The 14,351-nt window shown below is 42.2% G+C and overlaps 1 protein-coding gene across 3 annotated transcripts; it reads right to left on the reverse strand.

Moving 5' to 3' along the window:
• Nucleotides 1–313: 313 nt before the first annotated feature.
• On the reverse strand, nt 314–14,029 carry slc35a3b (solute carrier family 35 member A3b). Of its 3 annotated transcripts, XM_056390343.1 has the most exons (9): nt 13,952–14,029; nt 13,766–13,852; nt 8,803–9,052; nt 8,453–8,607; nt 6,653–6,775; nt 6,335–6,506; nt 2,139–2,257; nt 1,873–2,006; nt 314–1,185 (listed from the first exon to the last, which is right to left on the reverse strand). In XM_056390343.1, exons 3-9 carry the CDS (start codon nt 9,008–9,010, stop codon nt 1,068–1,070), a joined length of 1,029 nt encoding a protein of 342 aa, XP_056246318.1. In that variant the 5' UTR covers nt 9,011–9,052; nt 13,766–13,852; nt 13,952–14,029; the 3' UTR covers nt 314–1,067. The 3 variants fall into 3 exon arrangements, with proteins under 3 accessions (XP_056246318.1, XP_056246319.1, XP_056246317.1); XM_056390344.1 differs by lacking the exons at nt 13,766–13,852; nt 13,952–14,029 and adding an exon at nt 12,184–12,327; XM_056390342.1 differs by lacking the exons at nt 13,766–13,852; nt 13,952–14,029 and adding an exon at nt 10,384–10,587.
• Between the last annotated feature and the right edge of the window lie 322 nt (nt 14,030–14,351).

Raw genomic sequence — 14,351 nt, forward strand, 5'->3', positions numbered from 1 at the left:
TTGAATAAAAATGTCTGTTACCACCCTGTAAAATACTCAGAGGTTAAACTAGGTTATATTAATTCAGTGTCTACAGTTGTTGCTGCACCGCAGCTCATTCAGCCATCTGTTGCTATAGAGACTGGTTTGGTTTTTCTGAGTGCACTGCAACTGGAACTGGAAAAACAGTTCAAAATATTCATGGGTGTGCCTACCTCTGTGTGTATGCATTAGCATGTGTGTGTATGCGTATGAGGGTGCACACATACACACGTACAGCTCCGTTTCATCCATTCATTTCACTTTGAAGTAACAAACGACATCAAGGCAGAGCTGGTTGTTTCAGCATAAAAGATGCCTTAATTTATTCATTTGTTCTTAGATTACTTTGCATTTAAATAACATTAAAATGAGAGCTTTTGATATAAATACTGAGACTGAGAGCAGCAAGGTCAAAGCAGTCACATCCCATTTTATCTCATCTCATATAAAAAAGGACATTCAGCATCTTTGAACAGAGGTAACCCCTCCTCTTTGCAGCAAGTTTGCTCTTCATTCCGCCACTAGATGGAAGCTCTGTCAAGGATTTTTCTCCTCTTTGAGGCAGGCGCTATCACTGTCATTAACACCCTTTTTGGTTTGTAAATACATCCCTTCTCCCATATCATATGACACATACAATTAACTTGACTGAAATAGATAACTATAAAATAACATTTCCCAGCATTCATGTGGCCGTGGTTTCATCCTGGTCCCTTTAAACTGCAAGTACATTTTTATTAGACAGTTCTGTCACAGAGTATGTTTGTTTTACTGCAACAATGTGTGTTGACATGTCAAGCTCCACAGTTCACCTGTAAGTGTTTCATGAGAGAAAAATGTATTTCACATTACTGACCCCCATCTTTTGTGCAAATCAGTATTTTCCTACAGGAGAGATGGGGCGCATCCAGTTTTAACAGTCGCGAGTCAATTGGCAGTAACCGGTTCGATCATCTCCACATTTCCCACATTTTCAATTTCCACGTGCCAAAGTGGCCGTCACAGTTCATAGAGTCCCGCTCTACGCTGTCCTGGGCGGCGTCTCCTCAGGTAGCAGAGTTCACTGAGGTCTCTGTCTTGTTGGTGCTGCCACTGGCAGGTTTGCTCTCGTAGCCGTACAGAAATGTGGCAGCAATAACCAGCACTGCCCCTACGAAAAATACCCTGAGAGAAAGACAACAACAGGAACAGGACAAAAAAAGCGTTACAAGTGGATTCAATAAACAAACAACTGCGCTCTCAGTTCATATCATGCAAGCAACAGTCTACATCCAGCAGCTGCGTGAGGTTGTACTTAGCCACAGGGCGCTTAGTTCAACATCAGCATGGTAAACAATGACAATGCTATCTCAGATGTTCAGCTGGTAAAATGTTTACCATGTTCACCATTTTAGCTTAGCATGTTAGCATGCTAACATTTCTTAATTACCTCTACACATAAAGTACAGCTGAGGCTGATGGGAATGTTGTCAGTTTTGCAGGTATTTGATCACAAACCAAAGTATTGGACAATCCAAATTTTGATCTGATGATGGTGCTAGAGAAGTCCGTCAGTTACAGGATGATTATCAAACTAAACTAAACTAAATGTCTGAGCTGAACTTAATCGCAATTCATAGTTGAGATATTTCATTAAAAACCATGGATGGAAACCTGATGGTGGCACTAGAGGAAAAGTCAGGAAATGTCTGTACATATTTCCATACCAATAATTCAATAGTTGTTTAGACATTTCAGTTTGGACCACAGTCGTGGATTGATCATATAACTGACTGACAGACATGGTTAAAGAAGCAAAGAGAAATTAGAACCAAGCCTTGGGGGAGTGTACATGAGCGTGTGTGTGTTTACCGAGTGGGATTAAAGTCCTCCAACAGGAAATATGAAATGAGAGTGGACATGATGATGGACAGAGAAGTGGCGAATCCTTTGAGGATGTTGTCTGCATATTTAATGACCACTGCGACCACCAGCCCGCCCAGAGCCTGCAGACAGAGAACAGAGTTTTAAGCAGTCTTGCATTCAGGCAAAAACTCGACATGAAGACAAACCTGCATAAAAAAACATATGCATTTTAACATCAGCTTCACATATACACAAATGTATTTTGACCAAACCTGTAAGACAACAACGGTGCAGGTAATAGTGTTGTAGCCCTGAAACATTCCCGACTCTCTCACCCTCTGGCCGTCATACACGAGCATTCCTAAGAAGCCAAACACAAAGCCGAACAAACCTGGGAGAGACGAGAAGAGACAGAGATGAGGTTTCTGTTGGACAAATAGCAGCTTCTACCGTTCTTGTTCAAAATTTAAAACATCGCAAAGGTCGACAGGAAATCATTAAGACTGACAAAAGGCAAGAGCAGAGAAACAAAGACATGATGACATGAGGTCACTAGCTGAACTGTAGTTTAGAGTTTCAACCAGACAGATGTCCTTAGAAGTTGTTTCACTGCATCTAACTGCTGGCACTAGAGGTCTCTCTCTCTCTCTCTCTCTCTCTCTGTCACACACACACACACACACACACACACACACACACACACACACACGCAGGAGAGCAAAAGAGTCAATGTGTAATCTTTTAACCCCTCGCCCTCTGACTGTGCCTCTGGCAGTCATAAAGTAAGTCGACCTCATTTAGACAAACTTCTTCTGACTGAGGATGTTGCCAAACCAAACTTTAGTTGTTGTGTCTTTTCTGTTTTAAACCAGTTTATAACATTTTTTTTCTAATGTAAGTTCTTGTGTTCATTGAGGGGATCACACACTGCATGAACTTTTGTATAGATATTGTTGTTCTTTGTGAAAACTGTGCACTGTTTTGCGAACAACATGCCCTGGTCCTCCTCAAGAAGAAAAAGAAGAAGAAGAAGAAGAAGAAGAAGAAGAAGAAAAAGAAGAAGAAGAAGAAGAAGGCCTTCAAAGACCAGGGTCAGGTAGAGAGGGACCTCAGACTCTTGCGAAAGGCTAAGGAATCCTACAGGAGGAAGAGGCAAAAGCCGTGTTACAATCCTGCAGGTGTGCAAGAATAAAAGAAACAACTACACTACAGCAGCTGAAACAAAAATAACACACCACCTGCTGCACCACTCTTACCTGTCAAAATAAAACACACTCAGGCTGCTGACCATAAGACGTACCGCTCAATGATTGAAGCATCTACATGTGGTGCTGAAAGCGAAGTATGAAGCTAACAAAAAAACACATGAGTTCACTTCCAGAGCTGACTATCACACGTATCACATGAGTTAACTTTGGAATAGAAAGGCACAGAGACGGTCTGCTCACATTAAATCACAGCTGCAAATGGTAGTTTCACAAAGCAACTTGAACAATGGATCAGACGGGCCTGTGATTGGCAGCTGGAACCAGTCAAAAAAACAAAACAAAAAAAAAAACAAAAAAACAAAACAGGGAATACTGAGCTCAAACACAAGTGGCCTGTCTAGCACTTTAACCAGGGAGGAATCCCCCTGGAGGAGCGGCTGACATGTTGATCAAGGAAAAAACTGCCCCACAATGAAACTGTGAAACACAATACTAAAGGCTGCCCGACCGTAACAGTTGCAGGAGAATAACATGAGGGAGGTGTTGGATGGTATGTACTGACAAATAGATGGTAATGTGGAGAGAGCAAACTAGTTCAGCCTTTTCTATAACTGGTTCCACTGCCCTGTTCCAGCTTTTAACAGCTGCTGAGTGTCTAGCCATCAGCCCCACACCTCTGCCGTTAACTGCTCATGCACCCTGCCCCCCAGGCTGCCAGCACAGATAACACAGCCCCCCCTCTCCCCCCTCCTTTCATATATCATCACTGCTGTGGAGACCAGGAAACACAGCGTGGCCAAGACTACTGCAGGCCTGTGCCGCTGAGCTCAGGGGGAACCCCTTCAGCACCTCAGTGAGGGTCTCCACACTGTGGAAGAAATCATGCCTCAGCCCCGTGCCTAAGGAAGTGTGGCTCAGCGTGCTAAATGACTTGATTTCTCCAGTGCCTTTAACACCATACAGCCCCTCTCACTGAGTGAAAACCTGGCCAGGATGCAAGTGGACCCACACATTATGACCTGGAACGCAGATGACCTCACTGGCAGACTAAATCAGGCTGAGGGACTGCACATCAGAGACTGTGGTTAGCAGCACTGGACTGGAGCACCACAAGGGACGGTCTTCCTCTCCCTTTACATATTGGGCTTTAAGTACATCTCAGAGACCGGCTACACGCAGACGTTCCTGGATGACACTGCCAGTGTGGGGTGTATCTGGGGTGCACAGGAGGCTGGGTGGGTGAGGGCAGCATTAAAAAAGAGAGAGACGCGATGCAGCTGGATAAGCTGGTCAGGCGAGCTGTGGTCAGCATGAGGATGGATTCTCTCTGGTGACTGCGGCAGAGAGAAGCAGCCTCTGCAAACTGCTGTCTATCATGGACAATGACAGTGACCCACCGCACGTCACCATAATGAAGCAGAGGAGTGCGTTCAGTGGTAAACTGCTGTCACAGAGCTGCTCAACGGACAGACTCCAGAGACCCTTTGTCCCTGGAGCCATCAGGCTCGTCAACTCTCGTACTCGGCCTGATGCTCTGCTCTCTGTTTTTAATGTCACTGTTCATTATCTATCTGATCAAATGTATCATTTAACTTGTCAGAGAGGACGTTCCAAGAATTACTCTGTTGTTATTACATTACAAACAACTTCAGGTCAAAGGCAATTGTATTTGCTTGTGATTTACATGTTTTACAATCACCTTACAACAAAATTTTATCGGACAGCTTTTCCTAGTTTTATGTTTTATTTCTCTTAAAATTCCTCTGTATCGGTTTTTAAACCGTTTTCTCTTTTCTTTGAAACCTATTGATTTTATTTCGTTGCTGCCTTTGTCAAGAACTTAGACCTTGAAAAGTGCTCTATAAATACAGATTATTATTATTATTATTATTATTATTATTATTATTATAGGGATGAATGAGCAATTCTTCACCACCAAAGGCTTGAACAATGAACAACTTAATAACAGCCACACCAACGCTGTCTCTTCTCTTGAAGTTTAGCAACACTGAACAAATATTATGCCTTTGAACTTCAATGCAACAGGAAACCCAGTGTCGTTGACACACCTAACGCTGGCTAACCTGTCTGTAGAGAATTTGACTAACCTGAGGGGCCAGATGGTTCGTGAGAAACCAGCTGCCTTGCCAGGTTAGAATTTGAGGATTGATGTCCAGACTAAAAGCAGACCTCTTGAATTAGTCTTAAAACTCATAATATGTATCTCGCAATTATGTCTAACCTCTCTTGGCCAGGAAACCTGTCTGGCTTGTGATGCAACTATTTCAGTAATCGTTGCTGGCGTTACTGACATGGCTGTGGCAGAATTGGATCCCATTCATTTATCAAGTTGTATGAATGTTATATTCCCTTTCCAGTTCCATATCTGACCCCTGGAAAATATACTTTAAGGAATTTAATACACTTAAGTCTTTGCTTGTTCTTTGTTTATGCTCCCAACAATTGATGGATCAATTTGTTCTCAATGCATAAACACTAATTCAGTTTCTGCCTCAGTGTGGAGTGATGAGGTGGTTTGTTGATGACTGATTGCGGGCAGCATCTAGTGAGCATGTGGAAAACGTCGGCTGCTTCAGTGTAAATGTTTTCTGTGGCAGGTTTCATTTTTCCCTTCAGTGTACACAAGCAGTGTTCAGTGAAAACCTTCCCTGCACACTGAGCGGAGAGCTCGTACTGGCAGCTGTCTAAGCAGCTAAACCCTCAGCAGTGAACAGTCACTGTAGCTGTCTTATTCTCTCCTAACATGTTTATTAAGGAATTAATAATGGATGCAAATTCAGTGTTATGAATACTAAAATCTCCACTGGTTTTCTTAATGATCTTTCTCTTTGAAAGGGGATAAAACAAAGTATTGCAGAGAATTTTTTTTTTTAATAAAACAGCAAATGAGAAAAACTTCCTTATCTCAACATGGGAGTTGGCCATAAAGAGGAACATATCATGAAGGCTGTGTGATAAGAAGAGCCATGTTGCAAAACTTTTATTTTTAGTTTTTACGGTTGATTGGGACATTACTGACAAAAACAGTCTTCATTCTCAGTGTTTGTCTTCACCTTCAACACATTCATATCGTTATATATGTGAAGGAAGCAGTGAAGTTTGCAAATGACCATGAATTTCTGTTGGTGTGACAGGGGGAGGGTTGGGGTTGTGAAAATAGCCAAAACACCTGTAAATCTCAGTTAGACAAAACCCTTGTTCGATATTATCTCTCTTACCCAGAGGTCATAGCCACTCACCCAGCTGTATGTTACGGACCCACACACTCTGTTTAGTCTCCTTGAGGATTTTTTCAAAGTAAACTCCTGCAAAGCCACTGGACACACAGGCCATCAGCACGGCCATCAGCCCCGCAAACTGGGAGCCTGTCGACAGGACCTTGTGCTCGGAGTCACCAGACTCTGTGGGCCACTGTGGAAGTTAAAACATCGGGTCAAATATAATGCGCAGGGACAGCAAATCCATCTGGTGATTGAATAAAGTCATATTCATCATACAGAAACAAACAACAGCTACTCATGTGTATTTGTTAACACAGTTTCAGTGTCTGCTGGTACCTGCACTAGAGTGACTCCAGCCATGAGGAGGAGCAGGGAGAGCCACTGGTAGAGGCCCAACCTCCTCCCCAACATGGAGACGGAGAACAGCGCTGTGGTGAGGATCTTCAACTGGTATGTGACCTTGGTGGAGAACAGCACAAACACAAAAAGTAAGGTCGTCAAATATGACAAGAGAATATCAAACACACATCCAAAGTAAGCCTAGAACGGTGACCATAGAGAGCTGAAGTCCGCCCCTCCTGTAGCCACAACCCATTACAAGCAAGTTGTTCAAATGACTTCTAATGGAGGGTTTCTCTAAAAGGCTGAAACCATAGGCTGTATATAGAAACTGAAACATGATACTGTCGTTTTCTATCCAAACACAAAGATAAATGAATATTCACTACTGTACTGGATTTGAACACCCTAATTTTAAATAAGAAAAAATCTAATATATCCCAAAATATTACCTTATCATTTCCACATTTCTTGCCTGTACTGTAGTGGAACCCAATAGAATATTCAATCAATATATGCAAAAATCCACAGAGCTATAGGGTTTAATGGTACGTACTGCCTTCAAATATAACTAATGAGTTTGTATTTTATAAAAAGGGACGTCAAGAACACACTACTCTTGGTGTCTGTGCAGTTTAAGTTGTGAGAAAGCAAATTGCTATGTGACTAAAAGTAGAAACTAACATGGTCATGTTCTCTTTTCAAAAATGTAAATGTTTTTGCTACATATCAGTGTCATGCTAGGAACTAAGAAAGTAACTGGGCTCCAACATCCAAAGCAGTAGTTATGATACCACTGATATCACTCTCATGTCTGTGTGCTAAGTACTGGTAGACATAGCTAGCCAGCATAAAGACAATACACAGGGAGGAACCGATAGACTGGCTTTGTCCTAAGGGGAAAACATCCACCTACCAAAATTTGTTTAATTGATGCAAGAACCACAGTGTGAAAACTACAAATTGCACACACACACTCACACACACACACACACACACGCACACACACATGCCGGAGAAAAGCTCCTCCCCGCAGATCATGACACACATGGTCCTTTTAACTGCATTGTTGCATAAGAAACGCCGCCCCACTTATCCATGAAAAGCATAAAAAGCTCTACATTATAAATTCATGAGCTTATTATAAAGATCATTTCTACAAAATTGCTTGTTGATTGGTGGAGAAATGCACTTCAGGGCTGAAACCAGTTTACAGTGGCTTCTCAGTTTTACACTAGGTTTCTTGCCTTTTCCCCCTGCTCTCACGCTTTATGCTAAGCTAAGCTAACTGCTAGCTGCAGCTTCCTGAGCGCAAGAAATTAAGAATGTATCACTTATCTAATCTCTCAGCAAGAAAGCAATTAACTGTATTATCCAAAATGTCAGTTTTTCACAGCTCATGAACTCTGAGCTACAGTATTACAACATCGGCATGGCACCATATCCGTCAGTTAGACACAGTACACACAATTTAAAAACACTATTTCTCAGGAGTTTTCCTTTTTTTTTTTTGTTGGTCTGATGTAAAAACTTATCATCAGAATTAAACTCCTTTGTAACAATAATTAAAAACCAAACACTTTATAGTCCACATGGGGTCAGTGCTTGATACTAGTATCTCTAAATGTAATTTGAGGGCAATTACACATCAGATAGGGATTTAAAATATATATATATATATTTCAGCCTACTAAGTGCTTTAAATTCATGACTGCAGGACGACTGGAAACTCTACTGATATCAGTTCAATTACACAAACACATGCAGTGAACTTGAACCAGTGCATTAATGTGTAACCTGGTAGGTGGCTGCGTCCAGGTTGGATAAGGCAACATAGAGCAGATTGTTCTGCAGTGTGTAGATCCCTGCAGGAATGGCCAGCTTCAGAGTCTCCATGGGCTTGCTGACAACCTCCTCCTTCAGCAGCTGCTTCATTGCCTGCACACTGAAATCTGGCAGAGACAGAGAGTGTGTTGTCAGTAATGTAACCCGGGGACCACCCATGGAGTGAAGAGACAAACAGGAGATACAGAAAGGTGGAGGTACATTTATACGAGACCTTGGACGAGTAGTGCCACCCGGAAAACGGAGTAAAAAAAACAAACATGTGAACTCCTCACACACGCTACTCGCAACTTTCTACTCACTGTTCTCCCTGAAGACGAGGAAGGTGCAGACAAGGATCTTGAGCACCTCAGCCGACACCACGGCGGAGGAGGCCAGGTAGCGGGGACCATCTTCCTTTAGGGTGCGGGAGTATCGCATGGTGAGCACCAGAGAGGTGGTCTGCAACACCAGCACCCCCAGAGACAAATACTTCAGCCTCAAGTGTGTGTGTGACGAATACATGACCATTGTGGAGGAGTCTGTGTCCAATTCAGCAGATGACGATGGAGCCTTTAGGAGAGACAGAAAGAGAAAGAGACAGATAGAGTGAAGGCAAAACAGGCATTAGACAGTCTGAAGAGTCTGAGGAAGAGAGTGACTGCGGAGCGACCGGGAGTGCTGTTCAGTAGTTGAAAGGTAGTTAAAGGGAAAGTTAATAGGTCCAGCCTGAGGCAGTGCCGGGCATTCCTGTGACCGGCCTGCAGTCCTGGAGCAGCAGGAATACAGACTCACTATAAAAGTGATGGGGGGGGCTGACAGAGGGAAAACCATGTATTTTACAGTAAAACTCAAACTCAGCTGTCACATTTTCTATACTTCACAAATCTGTCCTCCAAAAACAGAAACAACCTGCTGATGCAGGAAGGATGAACTGGTAAATCATTGGTGAAGCTGAAACTGCAAGTGACCACCAGTTTGTCTACACCGAAAGTAGTGAAGTGATTTGCACTAAACTTGGTGGAGGGATGGGCCATGGGCCAGGGAAGAACCCATTTTATTTTAGGTGCAGATCCGGTTAAAGAGGTAGATCCAGGAATTTTTTTATGAATAATTTCCTTAACATTGTGAGAGCATTTTTCAAAACTTCTGAATGTCGCAGTAACTATGGATCTTGAGGTAAAAAAAAAAAAAATCTGACAATTATCTGGATCTGGTGGAAGAAAATGTTTCGCCTTGGCAGCAGAGGAATGCGCTCTACAAGTTTTATCATTTTTTTATCCTTCATTTCCTTCAAATTGTGAGAAAGAACATTTTTTTGACATTTTTGTCAATTTCTCTGGAAATAATTTATGAATCCTGATGTAAAAAAATCAGACATGATAACAGTGTTGAGATCTGTGACTTTTACAACTGTACAATTTGATGCAGATCCAAATAATAACCTGGACCTCACAGACAGGTGAGGGCTTGTTTGGTCTTGGCAGAGGTATGTGCTCTAACTGAGGGCTACTCTGGATTTACAGCTCTATTTACTAGTTGCTATTCAGATTAAGATTTTACATAAAAAACATACATTGTTAAATGATTACAATAATACACTTTTACTCATAACAAAGGGCAGAACTTTAACTTGTTAGGGAGCATTTGTACGTAGTTGTTATGGTACTTTTACTTACGTACAGGATCTGAATTCGTCTACCACTGGCACACACATGCAGACTTATGTTGTGTAACAAAATATCAAAAACGGAGTAAAACAGTAATAAACAAGTTTGATATCATTTTGTATCCGATCTATTAGCCCTCAGCAAAACAGCAACAAGAGAGCTCATTGTCTAGCTGTTATTCATAACCCTACCCTGCATGAATGGTTCGGTTGAGAGTGATGAGATAATCATTACCAGTCTCATAACTCCAGCGAAGCCGTACTCTCTTCTGTGTTTTGCCTTACATTTCCTGACTGAAGCATCTTAATTCTGAACAGCCACTTCCACTTTTCTTCGTCACCTCATCAACATGCATCCCACTCTCAAAAGTAATTGTGCGTAGAGGGCAGAAACTTTAAAGAGGCAGACCATACTGGGTTTCTGCAGCAGAGTCACTTGTAGAGTGACAGAGTCTGCCCTTCGATCAGTGGGAGGAACTGAGGGAACTCTGGTTCTGATTAGATGAAACTGCAGGGTGGGACGGCTCAGGTGGACGGTTTGCATTGTATGGTCATTAACTAGCGCCTGCCAACACCCCTGCCACTGTTAGACACCTCTGCGCCGGCTCTGACTGCCCATAACTTAGTTTGCATTTCATTCCCACTGTTACTTTAAATCATTATTCGCTTATTTGGAGCACACAGAGAAGTTATTTAGTGAAAATAATAGGAGAGAATGAATAAATCTGCGCTCCCTTCTACTGGAGACAAAGTCCAGTGAGCCACGTCATAAAAGGGTTGTATAGTTTTATTCTATGGTGAGCAATGCACTTTGTAAACAGCGGCGGTAAAACAAACCACAGAGTGTTGACAGAACAAGAGGTGTGGTGTGTTCAAAACAAGGACTTCCTTATGTAGCAGCTCTGCTCAGCAGAGGGGCATGGCTGCACAAGCCCACCCCTGTGTGTGTGTGTGTGTGTGTGTGTGTGTGTGTGTGTGTGTGTGTGTGTGCGTGTGTGTGTGTGCATGCGTGTGTGTGTGTGTGTGCATGCGTGTGTGTGTGTGTGTGTGTGCGTGTGTGTGTGTGTGTGTGTGTGTGTGTGTGTGTGTGTGTGTGTGTGTGTGTGCGTGTGTGTGTGTGCGTGTGTGTGTGTGTGTGTGTGTGTGTGTGCATGCGTGTGTGTGTGTGTGTGTGTGTGTGCGTGTGTGTGTGTGTGCATGCGTGTGTGTGTGTGTGTGCATGCGTGTGTGTGTGTGCGTGTGTGTGTGATTCCACACACCGACAAACTCTCCTCCCTCTCTCTCTCTTCACACATATCAAGGACAATATCGACTTTCATTTTCAGTTGCCAGCGGTGCACTTGTTCATTAAATCATCTGCTGTAATTTACGTGAGACAGCTGTAAGAATAATGAATATTTAACCTCAGAGCTAATGTTCTCAGCATCAGTAAATGAGATGTGTGTCTCACTCTAAAATGATCCAGATTGTCGTCCCATGTCGTCAAAGTAAGTTAAGCACAGTGTGCTGTTTATTACGTTACAGAGATTTAAAGTGAGAGACACTGCGCAGTATTTCTAGTTACTCTTCAGATTAAGATTTTACATACAAAATATATGGTAAATTTATAAGAGAGGAGGCATCGCTATAAACTTTTCAACAGTATATAAAGCAGTTAAAATTAGCTCCACCTCAGCCAACAAGAACATTAAAATACTGCTGACATTTCCATACATCAATAATAATAACAGAATCAATAATATAATATAACACTAACAGGGCAGGTCTGCATAATGAGTAACATAGTTTCACTCTTAAACTTTAAGTATTTTACTGTTAATACTGTAATCTTACTTTTTTTGACTTTTACTTCTCCATACTTCTGCCACCACCACAGACTATTTCACACTGTGCCAACATGATGCCACCAGAATAACACCACCGGCCCCTTAAAGTTACCAACCACTTTATAATCTCAACACCATTAAACATGTCACACATGATTACTCTGATGTGAGCCTACACAGAGCTTTCTTCCCCGTGGCGTCCTACTCACCTGGCTTAGTTAATGTAAAGGATACTCTCCTACAGTAGGAGGGACAGTGACTCAGAGAGGGGAGAGACTCCCATATTGTTCTCCGCAAATCAGCTCCAACAGGCTCTGACAGAGATGCACGAACCTCCTCCATAAAAACCTGACGGACTGGAAGAGTGATCGGCCTTGCAGCAAATATCGGTATCTGACACACCCTGCTCTCCTCAGGAAACAGGAGAGGTGAGGAAAAGCACTTTCAGGTGTTAGATTTAAATGTCAATAGTCACATCAAACTGGTCACTTCATCTACTCAATACCATCTAAAAAATGATGCAATAAAAGCTTAACCATGTCTGTATTTTCAGTATATTATATTACTGCATTGGTCTATTCATAGGGCTTTCAAATAAAAAAGGTCTTTGACAACTCTGTCTTATTCAGAAAGCTGTTGCTGGGGTCCTGACAAACGAAATACCACCACATCTCACCAGTTTTAAAATCCTCACACTGGCTACTGGTCGCTCAGAGAACTGACTTCAAAATCTTGCTGCTCATCGAATCACCTCTGTGGCCAAATTACATCTCTGACATGCTCCCAGCTGATATTATACAAGCCCCAACTCTGACCGAAGCTCTGTCAAAGCTAAAAACCTTTACACTGTCTATTCTACCCAGTAATGCCTAAAAACTCATCTTCTTATCTTAGCTTTTAAATAGCCTTCATGTTAATTATCATCTACTTTTTAGTCACTAAGTAATGTTTTACCTTAAGCACATTGAATTGCTCTGGTGAATGAAATGTGCAATACAAATAAAGCTGCTTTGCCTCCCGAAGCAGATGAAGCATCAGGTAACATACGAAACAGATCGGTGACAGACTCGGGTCAAAGAAAGCAGTGTCTGTGGTCCTGCTGAGGGTGGGGCCTCCACCCTTGGGACAGAGAACTCAGTATGCAGGACAAGGTAACTCTGCAGTAGTGAGGTAAACAGGTCTTAAATGTAAAGATGTTTCAGATCTCAAATGAAACTGAAATCCTGGGAACGTGTTAAAATGGAATTACAACCCAACAAGCCCTGCACCCTGAGCGGCCCACGGCCGGTGACGTGGATGTGTGCAGTGAAAGCACAGCTGGGTGGCTCCTATCACCAGGAATCATTTGTGTGGTTGTTTTATTGGGAGTTTACCTGAGCAAATATTTAACATCACAACATGATCAGGATGTGGGTCCGTCAGAAGGCAAATCAAAGTAGGGCAGTGAATGAATGGATGAATGCAAGAATGAATGAATGAATGAATGAATGAATGAATGAATGAATGAATTCCAGCAGCAGTTTTTCTATAAGCCCACATATCTAATGAGTCTGATTACTGTTGGTTGCTGTCTACTGCTGAACGTAGCATTTAATCAATCTGCCCCTGAAGAGGGTTTGACAGATGGTCCAGACTAACAAGATTACCTCTCACAGATGTCTCTGCAGACAGGATAACTCATGTGTTTATCTAGTATTTAACCTGTGTTTTGTAAAGGGATTGAGACACTAACTTCTCCCCTCTGTGTCTGAAACAGCCACCTCTCAAACTCTCCATCACACAGTAACTTACCTGTTGGAGCGGGTCTCAGTTGAAGACGTGGACGGCAGTCTGCGGACACTCCTCCGCTGGATAGAAATATCCTTTTGGCTCTTCTCTCTGTTTATTACAACACACTTCTCTCTGTTTATTACAACACATAAAATTAAGACACAGGAAGTCTCTCACAGCGAAAAGTGGAAAGTTGTTGCGGCATACCTTAAATATAGGCTCCACTGGGAACGGACTCCCCCCACCATCCTGAATGAATGAATCCACATAGACCTCATACGCCGGAGATTTGCTGACACCTATCGGAGGGAAACATGTTGCTATAAGCATCATTAAACTAGAAGCACTCACAGAGCGCATATGTATATACAAGACAAACTTTTATTTAGCCTCTCTTTTTTCATCAAAACTCAAAATGAAGAACCATAATGTTAAAACAAACCGTAGTCTATCTACGCAAGCGTCGTGCATTCACGTAAAACAACAACAAAACAGGATTAATTTTTTTATTTAAAAAAAACTCCTGCTCTGTTTTTATGAATTGACAACATAATTGTCTAAAAAAGTCTGAGAAACTTTCTTAAATTTCTTTTTTAAATCCTGTTTT

Source organism: Seriola aureovittata, chromosome 12, assembly GCF_021018895.1.
Source record: "Seriola aureovittata isolate HTS-2021-v1 ecotype China chromosome 12, ASM2101889v1, whole genome shotgun sequence".
NCBI classification, from domain to species: domain Eukaryota; kingdom Metazoa; phylum Chordata; class Actinopteri; order Carangiformes; family Carangidae; genus Seriola; species Seriola aureovittata.

What these genes read in the sequence shown, in the direction of transcription:
- slc35a3b (XM_056390342.1), bottom strand. An exon ending in TGGACGCAGCCACCTACCAG is followed by an intron (nt 6,776 to 8,452) that starts GTTACACATTAA and finishes TTCTCCACCAAG; the next exon opens with GTCACATACCAGTTGAAGAT. An exon ending in GGTCCGTAACATACAGCTGG is followed by an intron (nt 2,258 to 6,334) that starts GTGAGTGGCTAT and finishes CGTCTCTCCCAG; the next exon opens with GTTTGTTCGGCTTTGTGTTT.